General features: G+C 32.0%; 2 protein-coding genes across 2 annotated transcripts in view; one reads left to right on the top strand and one right to left on the bottom strand.

Annotated features, from left to right (window-relative positions):
• LOC149911350 (Krueppel-like factor 6) overlaps positions 1–2959 on the bottom strand; it is a 108638-nt gene extending 105679 nt beyond the window's left edge. Inside the window, exon 1 of the mRNA XM_090105657.1 lies at positions 2790–2959. Coding sequence (XP_089961783.1) covers positions 2790–2891 — 102 coding nt within the window. The 5' untranslated portion in view covers positions 2892–2959. The remainder of the gene's footprint in view (positions 1–2789) is intronic.
• Positions 2960–12722: 9763 nt separating this feature from the next.
• On the top strand, positions 12723–20761 carry Cyp303a1 (Probable cytochrome P450 303a1). The gene is made up of 4 exons (XM_090105603.1): positions 12723–12882; positions 18233–19290; positions 19467–19584; positions 20390–20761. Exons 2-4 carry the CDS (start codon positions 18233–18235, stop codon positions 20708–20710), a joined length of 1497 nt encoding a protein of 498 aa, XP_089961729.1. The 5' UTR covers positions 12723–12882; the 3' UTR covers positions 20711–20761.
• The last annotated feature ends 676 nt before the right edge of the window (positions 20762–21437 follow it).

Raw genomic sequence — 21437 nt, forward strand, 5'->3', positions numbered from 1 at the left:
TCTTAAAAAGCTGGAACGGAACGGAACGGATGTTCCAAAGCCTCGATAAATGTATTTACTTAATAAACAAAAATATTTCAAAAGCGCGCAAAGAATGCTTCAACTTTATTAGGTTTAGGTATATTGGTTAGATTCAAAAATATTTGTTTTCGTTCTATCAAAGGATTACAATTTTGCTCCGTGCCTCAATAAAAATATCGATTTCGTATGAAACTCCATCAGTTTTAGTTCAATTGACAAACTTAGTATTCAAGTTCAAAAAGTCTAAAAAGTTTTAAAAGGCAAAAAGAGAGAAAAGTAAGATAATCGCGATGTCTTTCATTATAATTGTTTATTTTTTAATGGACTTTATAATATTATGTTTTACTTTTTTTTTAACAACCGCGACTACATAAACTTACACCTGATATCATTTATATTATACTAGAGGTCCGCCCCGGCTTCGCCCGTGGTACATAATATTTCGCAATAAAAGGTAGCCTATGTCCTTTCTCGGGTATCAAAATATCTCCATACCAAATTTCATGCAAATTGGTTCAGTAGTTTAGGCGTGATTGAGTAACAGACAGACAGACAGAGTTACTTTCGCATTTATAATATTAGTAAGGATTTAGGATCATTTAACTATAAAGTTAATATGAATTCCTTTAAATATATCGTAAAAAAATGACGTAGAAAAGTTTTGTATAGATTCTGCTAACAAAAACGTATTGTCTGAGAATCCTTTTATGTATTTCAGTTTATACTGTTCAAATTACTTTTTTATTTGTTAGAACAGCTAACTTTGAAGTTTGTTAAAGATTCCGAATAATTTTAAAAATCATGAACAATGTTACTTCTAATTTTCTATTTCTTTTTATTCTTGGAAATTATTATGTACTAATAGAGTATCTAGATTTAGTAAATCATTTTTTTTCAATTTGTTCATTGCGAAATCGGATGAAAAACATTTTCCTCAAAATATTAATAAATAAAAACATACAAAATTGATTGAATTATTGTTCATAAATATATTACCTACATGCATTTTTATGTGTCATAATCAAAGATTAGATAAGATTCCTAAACTTTAGAGCAAGCGTCCTACCGACCGTGATCCTTGTACCTAAATCATACCTATGCGGATTAAAATATTGAATAAATCCAGATTAAAAACAGTTAAAAAAAGACGGGTTGCACTCCGGGAGTGCCGGCAGAAGTGAAAACTTGATTATTAACGTTGAGCATGTTTGATATTTAAAGTGAAACTTTTATTACATCGTCTCAAACTTTTTGGTCTGTGTAGCGCATGTCGCGTGACGGTCGGCTGCCGAGTAGGTATAAAGCAGTGTTCGGAACCGTACGATAATTATCGTACAAATACGATAATTTTGTGCCTAAGTTTCACTTTTACCGTGGTTTCATAAAACCACACAACATTTTTTTTGGAATGGTATCCGTCTTACGCTTTTTCGATCAGGTCACGTGTCCTGAGTCCTGACGCGACTTTAAGATTTTATACCCATTACAGAAAAAGTGCTCAACGCCGCTAAAGAAGTTTTCACTTCAAAAAAACAACTTTATTAAATAATTATTAAGAGTTGAATATAATTAGTTATGTAAATTAAAAATAGAAATTATATAAAAAAATACATGACTTTATTGAGTCGAGTTACATTTTTTTTTGTTGCAATTTCCCCATTTCCAATGTAAAAATTTAAGACCGTGTCAAAATTCATCAAAATCGATACAGCCATTTTTACACGATTGAATGACAAGAATGCTAATTGCCATTACAGGATAACAAATGCATCGTGTAGGTATTATGTAAATTACATATACCTATATGTATGTATTTAGTTTAACTTCAAAGAATTCAAAAAGGGAGTAGGTAGGTATGTAACTATAAATGTAGTAAAGAACTAAAATTCATACATTCTAGATTAATCTGGTTACCCAATTACCTATCTACCTAAAAAAAATATTTGAATAATTATATTGTAAAAGGTAGGTAGGTATTTGCTTCGTAAACATTTTCGTCCTACCCCCAAGATAAAATAAAAACTTGTTATTCAAAATCAGATCGAAATAGATACACGCTATCTTTTAAATTGAAAAAATGAAAAATCATTTTTCATTTTCATATCTTTTAAATTAATTATATAATTAGGTATGATATAATAACCGATAACAATAATTCCAAATTGTGAACAAAATAGTTTTAGAAAATTACGAAGATATCAATTAAATTGCTGGAAAATAATGGAATAATGTTCAATAACTCAGTCGTGTTCAAAACGAACAGATATAAAGTTTGTTAGTAACAAGAAATAAACACGCAAAAACATAAAAGTTACGCAAATAGCATTGCAGATAAATATAACAATAAACAAACAAAATAAAGGCAATAAAATCGTAATTAATCTCTCTAATCCAATCATTGATTAGAGGTGTTAAAAAAAACATTCAACTATCAGAATGTTTGTAAGTCGGTATTCACGATTCCGTAAATCTCAACCTCTTTAAACTAAACTATTAACTAGGATATTTTTAGTAATGGCGTAAGCATCGGTAGTGCGCTGTCGGCCGCTCGAAGGCAACTTTCACGAATTTCAGAGGTCCCAACAGTTTCAGCCAACTTTTCTCTCACACTTGGGCCGTTTAACTTGAAGATCCGTTGAAAATCGACCGCCACGAATAGGGCTCACGCAAGCGCGACGCTATCCTACAGAAGAAACTAAATGGTTTAACAATAATTCGCCAGCTAGATCGCTCGCTTATGAGGCCAAGAGAGTCGCTTAGCACCTTACCTGTTGCCAGTAGTCTTCCAAGGACAGCTTCCATTCAAAATATCCGGTGTCCGTCACGTCCTGCAACTCGCGGAATAAGTTGCCGCTAGGAAGAACATCCATCGTGGTTACATGTGACGCGGATCGAAACAATATTTGAACACACCGCACGTATAGCCACCTCGGCAGCAAGCGCACGACTGATTTGCCCGCGTACCGCAGACCCCCCGCGCCCCTCTGCCCGCTCAAATCCTCCACCACAGATCCTACTATGATTAGACAGTACCTACATGCATTTTTATAGGACAGCCTACTTCACTATATCATTTCAGAGATTATCTCTCTTGTAATTATCTTTCATAAAAAAATATTTTTCAATTTATTTTATACACTTAATTTTTTTATTTTTGCAATTACTCAATTAAGATTAATAAATTATTTCCTATTAAAGTTATATGTTTCCCAAAAAAGTAAAACTCCGTGTTCCATAATATAATCCATATATTATGACTACAAAATTTTCAAACAAAATCTACATCAACAATGATAAAAAGGTCTATTCGTTCTATTGATATCACTCGAATTTAATATTTCATGAAAGCATTCGACTATAAATTATTAGCAATATCAAATAAACTTATTAACATAATGAACGAGTGTTAATTACTTACCTGCAAGCATATTATCCTTGAGGGAGGCCTTTGTCCAGCAGTGGACGTCCCACGGTTGATAAGAAGAAGAAGAAGAAGCATATTATGTAGGATGGTTATTCAATTATAATAAAATCAATTATTAAAAGTAACAATCGGTTTATTACACTTATCTAAAATGAAACAATATTATTATACTAATGTGTTTAAACAAAGAAGCGAAACATGTGATTTAATTTAAAGTTAAATGTTATTTTAACGCAACGATACGCTATATATTTTACTTATTTATCTATAAATAATAGACAAATATTATCAACATTTAAATAGTAGACCAATGTCATTTTCATATTGTTAAAACTAAATGACTAATTCATTCAAAAAAGTATCTTCCATTACAAATTATTCCATTACAAATTAACCTTATTTAATACTTAATTTAATAATACCAAATTATCGTTATTCCAAAGCATTAACTAGGTAATTCTTACGAAAACTTAGATAGCTTAACACCAGAGTTTTATTATTAATCTTAATCGAACTTGATTATTTTATTAGACCACAAATCACATTCAATATAAAATGTTTAAATAACACTTAGACTCAGACATATTCAAACTCAATCTCAAACATTTAATCATTCAACAAGACCCCTTCTAAAAGGAGACACTTTTAAATCGTCTAAATACATAATTTAATATTTATCACCAGTTCGGAAGGCAGTTTTTACAGAGATGAGCCGGAAAGAAACTCTGTGGTTGTTTCGAACGGTTCCGAACACTGCTTTATACCTACTCGGCAGCCGACCGTCACGCGACATGCGCTACACAGACCAAAAAGTTTGAGACGATGTAATAAAAGTTTCACTTTAATAAAAAAAAATTATATACCTAATGTGAATTTTCTTTGCCGTAATTTTTATGATATTCGCAGATACATACAATGACGGTTTGATTACCACTTGAGAGCTTAAGCTTAAAATAATTAATTGGCTGATAATTAATTGCCAATTATTTTCAATAAAATAAATATACATTATTTGATAATTTTATCTAGAAAATATTAAGGTTCGTTCAATAATCGGCTTACAGAAATACTATTGGTTGACTTACAGGGTACGGGTTGTTCCAATGTTGTATTATAATTTACAGTAAACAACTTATGCACAATGCGTGCATAAGTTTAATTTTTAAAATAATTGTTGTGGCCATAATTAGGATTTTTCGTTTTAAATTTTTAAATATTTTATCAACCAAAAATATGTCAGACATAGTAGATTAAAAATAGTTTGGAAAATCCAAAAGTGCACGCCTCATAATTTTTTTTTTAATAATTATTTATTAATTATTATTTTTGTTTATTTAATAACAATTAAACCACATCGAATCAGACCCTGAAAAATGAAAGGGTTCTATTCCTGAGCATACTCAAGCGTAAGAGAAAAAAAAAGACTCGATTAGTAAAGTATTTCGGTCGCTATCGTGTTAACAAGAAAATCCTCCGCACATACAGACACACGGACGTCCAAGACAGAACTTTTTTAAACTGTTTTTTAACTAGTTTAAATAACAAAAATGACATCAAAAATATCATGAATGTTAAAAATAGTGTTTTTTCTTAATATGTGTGTGTATGTATTATCTTACAAGTGCAATGTATGATACATAAAGACATTTTAAGTTTGAAAAATCAGATGTTTTGCGCGAAGTGACAGTAGTACCCACCTCAACGCTTCGCTTATGAGGCGTGCAAAACAGAGTGAACCTGTTAAAAAAAATTATGTTTATTAAATAATCCTCATGATAACCAGCGTAGCGTAGTTAAAAAAATATACAACATTACACATAAAGTTTTACAAACGCAATAGTGAAAAATAAAGTTTAACACGAAAATATTTATTCGCATAAATATGACCGTTCTATAGTTTCTTATATCTATGGTCCAACAGTATGCGTCGTACGGATGCGTATGCGCCGGTACCGAAGACATGTTCCATTCATGCGACAGGCCTGCCAACATTCAAGCGCGCCTGACGCTTCAAGCAACTTAGAATAAAATCAAATCACATTAAGGGTGCGTATAAAGCAAAATTACCAATCTTCTATTAGATGATACGTGTAATATTCAAGACCAAATCTAAAAAATAAAATATATATCAAACTAGATGATACTTAATATGTTCAACGATTCTGTTCAATCAAAAACATAAAATATTAAAATTGACTCGATTAAAAAAAAATCACCAAGTTAGCTCTAATTTTCACACTTTTACGTTTTCTACTTGACATGGTAATACTTATTATGATTTTTTTTTCATAAACAATTATATTAAAACATTTGCAAGATATTTGTCAGAGCATTTTGTGTAATTACTTTTAGTTTTGGTTTTATCTGCGATAAACCACTTTTGGCGCTCTTTTTTTCTCGAGATAAACGTTTGGTTTTGTCACGATAAAAGTGGTTTATTATTTGAAACATTAATATATACATTTTGAAAACGTAGATATTAATGTTTCAAAAACTTAAGTACATCTAGGTATTATATATCACATATATATACTTAATATAATACTAATATGTACTATACTAATGTTCTCATTCTCAAGACCTTTTTTAATTACTACATAGTCTTCATACACTAGCATAAAAGTCGCTTTCTCTGTCCCTAATCCTATAAAACTATGCAACGGATTTTGATTATAATTTACTAGCGACCCGCCGCGCGCCCTGGCTTCGCACGGGTGCAATGCTGATACTAAATACACTACCAAAAAACTGTTAACGTTGTATATAAAAACATAGCGGCCCGCTCCGGCTTCGCACGGGTATAAAAAATATAGCCGGGCGGCCGGCTGGTTCCGCCGCAAACGCTACGTCCCGCAATTTTTAAATCCATACTATATAATATTATAAATGCGAATGTAACTCTGTCTGTCTGTCTGTTACTCAATCACGCCTAAACTACTGAACCAATTTGCATGAAATTTGGTATGGAGATATTTTGATACCCGAGAAAGGACATAGGCTACTTTTTATTGCGAAATATATACCACGGGCGAAGCCGGGGCGGACCGCTAGTTTGTAATATCTTCGAAAATATTCACTTAAATCATAGGGTGTAAAGGGCCATATATATCTATATTAAATGATCAATGTATTCAAGTTATTTAATTGGTTAAGGATTAATGCTGTATTGGTTAAAATCGCTTCGAAAATTAGCCATAATTTGTCGTAAAAAGTAAATTACAAAAAAAAAGTTATTGTGGGTTATCCTTAAGAGATAGACATATTATTATACCATTGCGGACTTTTCTGTAGACCTTTTCAATGTGTATAATACTTAGTACATTATTTTGATAAAACTCGTACTGGGTTCAGCCTGCGTTTGCAATGTAAGCGGAAAAAATGTAATTTTTTACAACATCACATTAGAAACCTCAAAAATAACAGTACTTCTCCACTATTTAATGGATGTTATTATACATATAAACCTTCCTCTTGAATCACTCTATCTATTAAAAAAAACCGCATCAAAATCCGTTGCGTAGTTTCAAAGATTTAAGCGTACAAAGGGACATAGGGATATAGGGACATAGGGACAGAGAAAGCGACTTCGTTTTATACTATGTAGTGATGATGATTAGGTTTTAGAGTTAAGACAAAGCGGGCGAAGCCGCGGGCGGATAGCTAGTTCTTCAATAAAAACTAATGCTAATGTCCGATATTGAACAAAAATTAAATTGAACTACGTCTATTAGATCTAGGCAAATAAAACAATTACTGTAAATTAAAACAAATCGCAATAGATTGAGAAGGAATAAAAAAATTAAACGTTTTTATTTTCTACAAACGTAAACAAATTGTAGGTTGCTGAATAAAGAAAATATATATTACAATTTCCCAGTCTTTTAAGAAAATCCGCTTAGCCTGCCTTTACAACTTATAATGTTTATTTAAAAAATACTAGCTGTCCCAGTAAACTTTGTTCTGCTTTACTCTTATCAATTATGGATATGAAAAATAGATTATGTTCGATTCTTTCAAAATTTCATGAGAATTGTTCAAGCCGTTTCGGAGGAGTTTTATCTTCACACGAGAATACTTGATAGATATACTTTTAAAATATAACCCCAAAAAAATGGCTTATGTCTCATAGATTTCATTAACATATTTAACATAGATTTTTAAAAAAGAAGCTAACTGCTCTTTATTCGGAAAGACAAAACATAAAAAAATGTAATAAAAATAGTTTAATACTTGCCATTCATATCCGAGCGTTAAAAAAACACAACCGAAAGGAAAAATAAATTATTCCCCGTTGTATGCAAGCAATTATAAAACGATGTTCCATTGTTTTGGGAAATTGTAGTTCATGGTACTCCACCGCAGTTGTAGGTTCTCCACAAAATACAATGCCTTAAATTTTAAAATTGCCAAAGGTATTTCTCGTTTACTGCGAAATTTGATACCAATAGTTTTAATTGCAATATCGATAACGTTGAAAAAACACGATCTTTATTCGTGGCATTTTGTATTCGTGTATTTTTCAAGAGGCTTATGTCTTTTAGTTGTTTTACCTCACTTACAATTTCATCGTAACAACATCAACGACTGTAAAATGTAGCTCTGAATATTCAACCGGTAACAAATTTTCATATGCGTTTATTTTCCAAGAATGTAGAATGGAGATAATCTCATTTCATGATCGAGCTTGCTCTCTTCCCTTAATACGGTTTCTAGCAAATAAAATAAGAACTGAAAATTGTTATGAAAGCTAACGTGTTTGTTAAATCCATTACCCGGCCTTCGGGCATGCAAAATATTTACAATGGAATCCCGTTCAAAATACTTCATTAAATTTCGAACAATAATCACCATAAAACTAACATGTTTGTGATTACATAATTTCAGAGAACATGCTCAATAACCCAAACATAAATGTTTTAAAGCAAAACAAAGCAATCCATGTTATTGGATAATTAATTTCGACGATTCACAACAATGTGGGATTAATTTGTATTATTTCTATAGATAATAATGTATTTATGATAACAAAACCAAACGTTTTATCTCGAGAAAAAAAGAGCGCCAAAAGTGGTTTATCGCAGATAAAACCAAAACTAAAAGTAATTACACAAAATGCTCTGACAAATATCTTGTAAATGTTTTAATATAATTGTTTATGAAAAAAAAAATCATTGTAAGTATTACCATGTCAAGTAGAAAACGTAAAAGTGTGAAAATTAGAGCTAACTTGGTGATTTTTTTTATCGAGTCAATTTTAATCCTATTAATACTATAAAGGCGAAAGTTTGTAAGGATGTATGGATGTATGGATGTATGGATGTATGGATGTATGGATGTTTGTTACTCTTTCACGTAAAAACTACTGAACCGATTACAATGAAATTTGCACACATATAGAGGGTAACTTGGATTAACACATAGGATAGGATTTATCCCGGAAATCCCACGGGAACGGGAACTATGCGGGTTTTCCTTTGAAAACGCGGGCGAAGCCGCGGGCGGAAATCTAGTATTTTTATGTTTTTGATTAAACAGAATCGTTGAACATATCATCTAGTTTGATATATATTTTATTTTTTAGATTTGGTCTTGAATATTACACGTATCATCTAATAGAAGATTGGTTATTTTGCTTTATGCCCCCCCTTAAACAGATTCAAGCTGAAGGAGAATCCGTCGTGTCTATGTCAGCCCGGAGTAGAGGAGATTATTACTCACCTGTTACTCGAGTGCCCATTTTTTGCAAGAAATAGATATGCTAGATTGAGCAAAAATTGGGCATGACGATGACGGGTGAGAATCTGCCTTCTGCCCTGGAGGACAATGACAAGTGTACGTTATACGTTCCTACAATATTGTCAATAAGATACATTGAGTGTGAATTAAGGTCAGTTGAATGTTTTGTGCCGTATTTTCAATTAATTGTATTTTATTTTTTCTGTGTGTGAAATTATGCTTTTTTGTATTTTTAAGGCACATTTTTTTGGTTAAATAGATATAAAAAAGAAAATAAAGTCTCTGGACTACGTTCCGGAGGAGGCAAAGACAACATCCTGAGATGGCGGGTGCCTCTAAAAAAAAACCTATCCCTGCAGGCTGCAGTGAGAACGTATATGGGCTGATGATGATGATGACTTTAATACTCTTCGTGCAATGATTATACCGTTTTTATTCAGTTTTACATTAATTAAGTTGTTGAGAGCCAGAAGCTTAGTACAAAATTTGCTAGGACTAATAAAGACTTGACCAAACATTGAAAACCAAGCAAAATAAGCCTATCTGGATTTATTTCTAAAACTAAACTACGAAATAGAAATAAAACTATTGCTCATACAATATCTGCCAATATTATTTCCCTGTATGTATACATTTTTTTATCGACGCTTTGCTATAAATTCTGTACTGATGGACAGATAGGTAGGTATCAACCCACTTTTTCGATAGGATAGAAAAATCTTTTTCGAATGAATATTCCTCTACACTACTACTACAGCTGTAGTTATACAGTATTCATAATTATTTATATACGTTATGGTTAATTATTTAATTGAAATAGAATGGATGGTCGATGGATGCATCAACACTAATGATAAAAAGAAATAAAGTTTCTAACTTTACATGCTATGGGGGATAATGTTCAGAACCTCTGATCGGATCATAGAATTTCTTACATTAACAGAAAGTTATGGAGTTAAGTATAACTTTCTGATAGTGAAAGAGTTTAGAACAAAGGCTATTTTTTTCCGCGCGAGCCTGGGTAAATGGTCGATTTTAAAACTACTATAGAGTGTTTAGACCGTAAAATTACAATGTCTGTTCTTAATGCAGGTTTAAATAATAATAGTTTAAAAAAACTAAAAAACACGCTTTTTATAGAAACCGAACTAAAAAATGGAATAATTTTATTAAATTAGTGTATTGTCATCGGTCCTCAATAAATCTACAAAGTTTGAACGAAATCTGGCCGTTTAAAGTGGGTCAAAATCGCGCCCAAAGAAGTCGGTTACAAACAAACAAACATACAGGTGAAGCTAATATAAAGCGTGTAAAAATGGATAAATTAACGAACTCAATTATTTTCTAAAATTTTCACAAATGTATTTTTCTGTACCTGGGTACTATTTAAGTTAGTATTAAAAATAAATCCCGTCGTGATAAATGATAATTTACATCTGAAATGAAACATTACATACCTACTTTTGATGATTCGGTCCTGAATAGAGAATATTATATGAATAAATTGCTCCGCCATAATTAAATTCGCGATACAGATCCAGGCTTAACAGGGAAGTGATTTTGAATAAAAAAAAATATTATATTGTGGCCGGTAGAAATTTGTTTACTATTTTCGTGTAAAATTAATAACTTTGCAGTCGACTCGATAATTCTTCAAAAATGTACAAATTTATTTGATGTTTTCGGTATAATATATTTCAATGAGGCTCTTGTAGTTTCGAAATTAACCGTGAAAGCCCACTTGAAAAATGAACTCTAGGCAGAACTATAGGCAGTTATTAAAATAATAGCACGAAATTGTGAACGATGAAAATATTTACAATTCACGCAATTGAGGTTTTGCTTGACTATTGTCGCAGGCGCATTGTTTTGGATAGTTAAGTGAGATAAACATTTTCATATTTTTTAGTATCCTCTTAAATGCTGTAAGTCTTTTATTCAGTGATAAAGTTGCTAACAATTTCAACAAATAGTATAACCACATGAAATATAAATGAAGCTTTCATACTATCACAATACGAACACAAACATTCAACATGAATCCGCTTTACACAATAACGGTGAACATAACTACGCATATTATTAAATATGCTCCATACAAACTAACTTTAGTTTAGAACTAAATAATTATCTCGGTTTCCTTTGCTTTGAACAATCTCAATGATAACTAAAGAGCTTAATATGAGCTACTGCATTTGGCAAACGGGGCCGCATTCGTACCTCGCTGTCAAGTCTATTATTATGTTTACAAATATTAATTTATTATGGTACTGGCAGTTGATAGTAAACAGAGATGTTTCCATATAATTTTCTTCGATATGCTTGTATTTGTGAGAAATTTAGGCTCACGATATGACCAACGAAAGAGTGTGCTTTTGTCTTTGCGGGGCAAGGAATTTGAATGTGTGTCACTCATGAGTTTTTAATCCATTATACTACACTGCAAGGTTATATAAATATAAAAGTTATATATACGTATATGTATAACCTATAGAGTTCATTGGTTCAGTTTTTAATAAAGCTCCAATAATAGTAATATGCTGCATTAATAGATCACAGCGGTCAATCTACATATATAGGTTAATCATCAGAGCAGCGGAAATTATATTTTAGAGCACAATCAAACACAAGTGCAATCTTTAGGAAAGACAGACAGGACCGTAGAGGAACCGAAACTGACAGTTTACAAACCGACAACTTGCTTTTCGAGGATCTTGTTGCATCTAGTTATCATTTGAATAATGTTTTGCAAATTGAGATACAATTTCATCAAGAACAAGCCAATTTGATTGCTGTGTTATCAAATTGGTTTAAATAAGCAAATAATTTCATAGCACAAACTCAGATATCAATGTATAAAGTATGACTAAATTGCTCCTTCATCTAGGCGATGATTCAACGAACATTCCACAAGTTTGATACATCTAGTTATTTCACAACGCTCTGAAAGTGTTGAACAATTTATAACAATCCGATGTTTATGAAATTCAAATAAATTGACTCGTTTTGCTACGTTTGCTCAGATTAAACATTTCACGCCTTTCAATTAGTAAGTTTTACCGAGTAGAAGATTTGCTTTTATTTTATGGAAGGGTTATAACATTTATGCATTTTCAAAATAAGCTCATATAGTCTTTATATAAATGTATTATATATAAACAATCATTATTCTTTTTAATTTCTCGGTGAGAAAAAAATGTCGTTTTCATTCATAACTTCATCTATTTTAAATCGTTAAACACACATAAAATTAAAATGATTCCCATCGTCAACGATATTATTTCAGGACAATTAATGCTGTTAAAAATACTATTATTTGCAGCCGCTTGTTTACGTAGTCCATAGCAACTTCACAATTCATATTTTACATCACACTAGCGAGTAATAACTCGTCAACAGTATCGAGTGACACAGTGATATCGGGATAGTGATTAGCCGTCACTCCGCCAAGGATATTCGACCCTTCCTTGTCATACTTTACAAATGAACCCCAATACATTTAGGATGAAACTGGTTTTCCATAAATAACGAAGTGGCCCGCAATCCCCCCCTTTTGCGGTCCCCACCCGCAAAATTACTTGAACACGAGTCGAATTTATCCGTCAGTTTACATTGACTTGCATAGCTCTTAGGTTATGTTGTGATTCTGGTTTTCATACCGCATTTGACAGTGCCGCTTTCCGGTTTCAGTGAAAGTTAAGGTAAATCGATTACATACGTTCTGTTGTAATGCGTTACATTTTTATTGATTGTTGCTAATTTTGTGTAGAATAGTAGCTGAGCGATAATTTTTTAATAAGTATTTAATTTTTGGTAATTTTTGCACCGGCGAATTTTGTTATTGTTTTAATTTTGGTCCATATTTGTATTAATCAGATTGGTTATCATTACTATAATGTTATATGTTATAACATTAATAAAATGACTGTTACATTCAAAATATTTATAAGTGACCTCATTTTTAAATATATTATATAGGTATGTATTATTATTATGTGCATGCAGGTGAAAATATGAATCCTATATATTTTCAGTTAAAATTTTAAACATAAAATATACGCATTATATGACATAGAATATAGATAATAAAGAAAATGCGAATAAGTATTGCTTCAATGTAGGTAACACAAAAACCTTGTTTTTAATCGATACAAAATATGTTTCAGTAATACAGATACTTAATTAAAAGTGATTATATAAACATCGTCACAAATAACAAAGCCGTAATATGAACGTAACCGGTTCTTATACAAATATTTCGTTATGTGTAACTTTCTTTGGCGCATTCAAGCGCAAACGTTGCTATATTTTTTTAATATGCAAAAGAAAGTAGGTTAATATCATGTTTGACGATTTTATTGCAATAAAATATCCTATGTTTGTGGCGAATTGATGACCCTCAGTTCGCATTTGAAATTACTAGGGGACCAGTTAATGTAGACCTGTGTGATGTATGGCGACGCTTATGTACCTAATAGGGGCCAAGTTGTAAATCAAAATTTAATTCAAACTTTATAAACCATAGACTATACATTGGTCGTGGTTATAAATAAGTTGTTGAGAATGGTTTGAAGGGGCAAGATTTTAACAAAAATGTTTTTTTCGCGATTATTTTGTAGCTGTGCCCCGCGGTTTCATCCATGTCAAACTTTACGTAAAAATTAAAAATAGATATAGATTATGACCTTTCCTCCATATATGGACCATTAAACTCAATAGGAATTTTTGACTCGAATCATTGTTCTTGAGATCAGCCCGTACAAACAAACGAATACTTTTATACTATTAAATTATTAATGATCGAAGTTATATTTGTTACATACGTAGGTATGCATGATATATTCTTTACTAGCTCTCCGCCCGCGGCTTCGCACGTTTTGTCTAAAACCTAATTAATTATATACTAAAAGCTTCCTCTTGAATCACTATTTATCAGAATCAAATTCCGTAAAGATTTAAGCATACACAGGGACAGAGAAAGTGACTTTGTTTTATACTATGTACCTAGAGATTTCCTCGTTAAATCATCTTCCCAAACACTGAACAAAAATAATTTTCCCTATAATATTTATTTATTTATTTATTTATTACACTTTATTGTAATACAATCACTTAATAATAGGAAACAATAAGAAGAAAATATGGTACAAGAAAGATGTAGTACAATCGGCGGCCTTATCACTAAGCAGTGATCTCTGCCAGGCAACCAAGCGGTAAAAAAGCGAAATATTTAGTAAATAAAATTTTGGAAATAATATTAATAATTAAAAGTTATTTTTAGAATTTTCTTTCTAATAAGTAACTATATTAAATGTTATTTTTATATTTTACACGGTTTGCGTTTTATTTTTATAATCGATAAATTTATGTAACACTTTGATGTCAAAGTCTAAAAATATTACGCTACAAATAATATTTTAATTTCACATTCTCATCAAAATCATTTTGAATTATCAAGCTTGAATCTTATAAATTAAATTTGGATAATAATTTCATGTCGTCGGCTTAACAAGGAATGATTTTATTATTAGTCGTCGCAATAAGGTTCATCTTAAGGTGGTTAATATTGACAGGTTACTTTATTTAAAAACCATTTGCAATTTGAAATACTTAACTATAATAAATGTTATCTTTTTAATACGGTACATTTTATAACTATCTATACATTTAAAATATATTTTTCTACATGATGAATATGTACCTATTTATCTTCTTAAAATAGGTAAATATAGCAAATCCCAGACACACATAATTTTTCCCGGGATGAAAACTAAAAAAAAAGAACCCTTGTCACTCAGGGATACCTAATGTATCTTTTTAAACTCATGAACGAATGTCCAAAATCAGTTGAATACTTTTTTAGTTTATAACAGTAGGTATTAAGGTATACATGGTAGGTAGTTATATTTTACAAACATGACTAATGAACGATGTACGAACTAGTACAAAAATATAAAGATAATTATTTTTTGTATGACCATTACGTGCCCTACGACTAACGACCACTAGACATTCGTCTAAATTAATATTTAAAATTTAAGCGAATACTTCTGTTCAAATAATAGGAGCAAAATAACAACAAAATACGAGTATACCTACTGCTTAGGATTTGACGTCAGACGCTTTGCGAGATTTGATTTCATTACCTCTTGTCTAACGCAATAAATACACGGTGCATTGTGAGTGGCATTCAATTTTAAATGCAGACGTAAAAGTGAAATTTTCATACAAAAATTTTACTTCATGCATTCATTTGAGATCTTTAATAGTCTTCTAAATAATGAATCTCGTTTTTAGTGAGACTCAGAAACTAATGGTAATTAAATAGCATGAGACATCATCATATTAAAATTTAAGCCTAATTTTCCAAATTCAAAACTTTATTCCAACCAAATGTTTAAATAAAATGACATACATTTTGAAAAGGAATGAATTGCAATGAAATCTTTACTTATACGACATTACGGAAAAGTAAAATATGAAATCGAAAGAAACTACTATTCTTCAGATTTTATTCGACTTTCTCCTACGAAAGATACACTTTAAAGCGAGATTTTATAATACTAAATAATATTATAACATAATTATAAAATTGAACACAATAAACCCCAAGCCAAGCGAACGGGGTTAAAAAATATCGGGGTTCAGTCATTAAAAATATTCACTATTTTGTTCGCGGTTTCACTTCAAACTCAGTTTTTAATTAGGATCGCGTTAAGTCAAGCGAATTATGCACACCTCAACATTAATTTTTGTTCATTATATTTTCATACACTGCTGCAACAGTATCGTTATAAATACCAAATGCAGAATAGAAATACGGATCGTCTGTCTGTCCGTGACCCCCACTAGCTTCGGAAACATTAAATAATATTATAATGAATAAATCTCTTTGAAACTTATTTAGTTAAATGCATAATATTCGCATATAAAATAAGACCATAAAACACTAAATACATAATGATTATAGTTTGTATGTGTACCGTGATCACGTGACCCCACGTGGGAGAGAAGTGTTTCTTGTGTTGAAATATTATTATTGTGAAAATCGTAAGTAATTTACTAGTATTTTCATCAGTCTTATTTTTGGTTCATTTTAAGTAATTACGTGAAAGTTAATGCCTATACTATAGTTGCATTACCAACACCGGCTTGACATTTTTGATTGTTTATTTTCGTGAAAAGATTTTCTCATATTCCGAAGTATTTTGTTAAAATCATACAAATATATACAGTAATTTTGCAAACTATACTAGTCTTTGCCATACTTAATCATGCCAGTAAGCCAGTTACTAGCTTATCAGGATTTCAAGCGTATAATTACAGTTTACATGTTTACTTCAAGCCTTGTCAACTCCATTTCATTATAAATGTAATATACTAGCCGATTGTCCCGGCTCTGTTTGGATCATTAGAGTACTTATAATATATCATTAGAGTATAATATAATATAGCATTAGAGTAGGTATATAAAGCACAGAACATATAAAAGAGGTGTCACTCAGGTACAATGCTTTCGGCCGGTGAAAGAATTTTCCAAATTGATCTAACTGTTTCGGAGGCTATTTATTATATAATTTCCGAGAAAGAAACACATAATCAAATCTATTCACTTTATAGTATTAGTGTAACTACATTAAATAATTGTGCAATAGTGTTGTGTGTTTAAGTGAATAATATAAAACTTTCTTGTCCATACCTACTATACTTAATTAAAAAAAGAAAAACAGATGAACCCTAGATTTTTTTAACTATTTTATCCGTTCTACGAATCTACTCGTAAAAATCAACCTCTTCAGTTTTTGAAATACATAAATTTCTATATTCAATCTGTAAAGATTTTAAAAGGGTATGAAAATGGTTCTCCGCTTTTCTAGCAATTGAAACCGCGGGACGCAGCTAGTTTATACATAATACAATCGAAATTGATTAGGCTATCAAATTTAATATGAGGTAATCATGCAATTATCTATCTGTAACGTACAAGGAAATTTGTTCATTACATCCTTAGATTATTAAGTAAATGATTTAAGATTACATCCAATATCCATCTGTTCGTTGTATGCAGAATAAGCATTTGATATTATATTGGTTGTGGTCAAGTTGTAGCTAAGGTTGTAGTTTTATTGAATACGGTTGATTTTCTTTTGATTGAGGCGAGATAAAAACAAAACATTGACATTGAATTTTTGCATGATTCAAATGAAAAATTAAAATTTAAACTTTCGTTCTTCTATTCTCTAAATAAAATCAATAGGTAAAGCAATATCATCTTTTCCGCTGTTTAATGCAATGCGATCAATATTATTTTATTCACTTTATGTTTTATGAGTTTTATAATAAGTTTTTTGATTAATGAATACACTTGCGATACATTAAATTAGTAATTACAAATTTGATCCAAAATCCCATTCAATCTCATTTTTGAAAACCATCTGAACTGAAGTCTAAACGCCGTTAAAATTACCAATTTCCGAATAACTGCAGCCAAGCCGACATTTCAGCGTATTTCAAAAGATTGAACTCTATCTTGTTTTTTCAATACCAGAATCTGGTTGAAGCGGGTCCGACCCCCAAAAGCCAATAAGAAGGTTTGAAATCGAGATATTGCTAAAAGCCGAGCGGGGAACCATTGTGAAATTCCATTGACAGTTCTATACAGATTCCCGGGAATTATTCACTTCTTTCAATGACCATCAGATGCAATTTTTAGTCCGTTTTGCTATTAAAGCTGGAATAGAGTTAACATTGCGTCGTTTTGGTGATTAAATCACGATTTAAGTACGGTTTAAAGAAAGAAAACGTTTATTCATATACTACACTATTCAAACAAAAACAATGACTAAATACTAAACAATTAATAAAAAAATGTAAATAAAGAAAAGAAAAAACAACTTAAAACTAAAATGTAACAGCGTGGTACAGAAAGGGAGACCCCTCAGCTTTACCTCGGCTACGTCTATAAATTAGACGCAGCGCTAATTTTTTGAAGTTTAGTAGTATTTCATTAACAAAAGATAAAATTTGCTTAGTAAATTATTTTTGTTTCAGATGTGGTTAACAGTAGTTGTAATTGCTGCGATAATTGTTTTAATACTATATTTGGACACAGTGAAACCAAAGAAATTTCCTCCCGGTCCGAAATGGTTTCCAATACTAGGCTGTGCGTATGAAATACAGAAAATCCGCGAGAAAAGCGGTTATTTATACAAATGTATCCAGATATTATCCGATATGTATACTCCAGACAGCTCCATAGTGGGCATTAAAATCGGAAAAGATCGGATCGTCATAGTAAACAGCCTTGAAGCGAATAAAGAAATGCTTTATCACGAAGACTTTGATGGTCGGCCAAAGGGTATATTCTACCAAACGCGGACCTGGGGAGAGAGGAAAGGAGTGCTGCTCACAGATGGGGAACTATGGAAGGAACAAAGAAGGTTCCTTATAAAACATTTGAAAGAGTTCGGCTTCGGTAGACGGGGCATGTTGGAAATATCGCAGTTAGAAGCGAGCCACGTCGTTAAAGACGTATTCAAAGCGATGGGAGAGAAAGGCTGCGCTGAAATATACATGCACAACTTCTTCAACACATACATTTTGAATACTTTGTGGACGATGATGGCTGGGATTCGTTATGAACCAAGCGATCCAGAGATGGTACTGCTCCAACAACTCTTATTCGATTTGTTCGCTGCTATCGACATGGTTGGATGCACTTTTAGTCACTTTCCTATACTCAGTGTGGTAGCCCCGAAAGCGTCTGGTTACTCGAATTTCGTCATGACTCATGAGAGAATTTGGGAGTTTCTCCGGGACGAGATTAATAAACACAAGGCGCGGTTTGATCCAAACGTCGAAGATAAAGACTTCATGGACGTTTATATTCGAGTTTTGAATCAGCCAGGGGAGAAGATGACATATTCAGAGGGCCAGCTTGTAGCTATGTGCATGGACATGTTTATGGCCGGCACAGAAACTACGAGCAAAAGCATGAGCTTCTGTTTTAGCTACTTGGTCCGGAACCAAGAAGCACAGAAGAAGGCACAGGAGGAACTCGACAGGGTCGTCGGTAGGGACCGTGCACCTACTCTAGAAGATAAAGTGAAGTAAGTAACGCTTATTGGATAGATCTAAAGAGACTCGTATATAATTATTTAATTGACATAAAGTTATTCGTATCTATTCAAATTATTTAAAATGCATCTTGTTTAATCAAATCAATGTGTAAAGATCGTCTTCTTAACGTTAATATCATGTACTGAACTGTATTTTTTACTTTTAGCTTGCCATACAATGAAGCTATTGTTCATGAATGCGTTCGTCACTTCATGGGAAGGACATTTGGTGTTCCCCACCGCGCTCTGAAAGATACCACACTCGCTGGATACAGAATTCCCAAGGTAAATCCTACAAATATGTATTATAAACACGCAAGTTTGTGAGGATGCATGGATGCATGGATGGACGGATATTTGATATTCTTTCACGTAACCGATAGTCGATAGTCTTTCACTACCGAACCGATTTACGATTACAATGGCATTTGGTATGTAGGTAGCTGAAGACCCAGAATAAGACATTGGCTGGACAACGCGGGTGAAACCGCGAGCGGAAATCTAGTACTAAATATTTTCTCAGTATGTAACCCAAACACTTATTCAGCTACACGAAGCAATTCTGAATCGTCTTCTATTTGAAAACCTTCGATCTATATGTTAGAGCGTGGTTGTATTACGTAATTAAATACTGATATAATATTTCTAAGACATCTTTACTCGACCAAAGTCAAGACAAGAATGACTCGCATTTCGCAACTGCAGACGACCGTTATTATATAGGACGATCAAAACAACTATTCGAGTGGTGTGACTGTGTGAGTCGTGCAGGTGTTATTTGTGTTGTTTTGATCGTTATTTTGAATATGACGAAATATTATTATTACTTGATAATTAAATGATTGTTAATACTTTTATCCAATTGATTATTATTAAAATAATTAATTAAGTTACATAATCAATTGATTTACTTTTAAAATATAATTTTATCATTAAATTAAACGCGGTAACATATTATTATACCTACTATATTGTAAAAAAAAAACTTAAATAAACAGCAAACGCACCTCTAATTTCCAACAAAAACTTTATAACGATAACATATTACATAAATAGCCGTTGCACAAACTAACAACCCAATTTATTCCAGGATACAATGGTAGTCTCGAACTATACGAATATCCTGATGGACGAGAACCTGTACCCTGACCCTTACGAATTCAAGCCGGAGCGTTTTATATCCAATGGCAAGATCTCCTTACCAGACCATTACTTCCCGTTCGGTCTGGCAAAGCACCGCTGTCTGGGAGACGTTCTGGCGAAGTGCAACATTTTCATATTTACCACATCTGTTCTGCAGAGGTTTTCTCTACTGCCTGTGCCAGGGCAGCCTCTGCCATCGTTGATTCACGTGGACGGCGCCACGCCATCAGCCGCCCCTTTCAAGGCACTAATTGTAAGCCGATATTGATAAGTAAATAAATTATTGTGAAATAAATAGTGTATAATGCGATTTGGGTGATAGTGTTGTTTTATTAAAACTAAATACCTAGTTGCAAGTTTAGAAATAAGGTTTTATATTTCCAGCTTCTTACATCATAGACAAAATAAATAACATCACTTCAGTAAAATAGAATATAGCCAACTAATTAGCACTATAAAACTAAAATATTAGAATATTCAGTTTCATTATGATCCAAAATTTTTTGTATTCAGTGAAACAAAGGAAATACAATACAAGTTTGTACTCATTGCCAACTTAAATACTCGTATAGAAATGAAATAAAAGCCAAGAAAAATGGTCCCCTAGTAACCTGATCATTTCTTTCTCCTCAGAAAGCAAGACCTTTCCATATCATTTTTGGGGACACACATACCGAGACAAATAAATACAATAAGTTTTTGAAGTGAAACTTCTAATAGGCGCGTTGGGAGTTAAAGCGACAATTTAAGTATCTTTGAATCTTGCTGAAGAAGTTTCACTTCTAACACGTGTGCTCAGCTTTTTTGTAAGTGAAGGGAAAAATATTTGAAAATATAAGATCATTTGAAACAAAAAGCCTATAGCCATCCATATATGGACACCTCTTTCAAACTCATGGCGTCAAACAAGGTAAGTCAGGAGGAACAACTAGTCTTCACGGCAGTCCATCCACATTACTACGAGTTACAACAAAATGCATAATATCTATGTATTT

The sequence above is a fragment of the Colias eurytheme genome, chromosome 1 (genome assembly GCF_061535395.1).
Source record: "Colias eurytheme isolate Ceu_HAF_F1 chromosome 1, ilColEury1 Martin Lab GWU primary, whole genome shotgun sequence".
In the NCBI taxonomy this organism is placed as follows: Eukaryota; Metazoa; Arthropoda; class Insecta; order Lepidoptera; family Pieridae; genus Colias; species Colias eurytheme.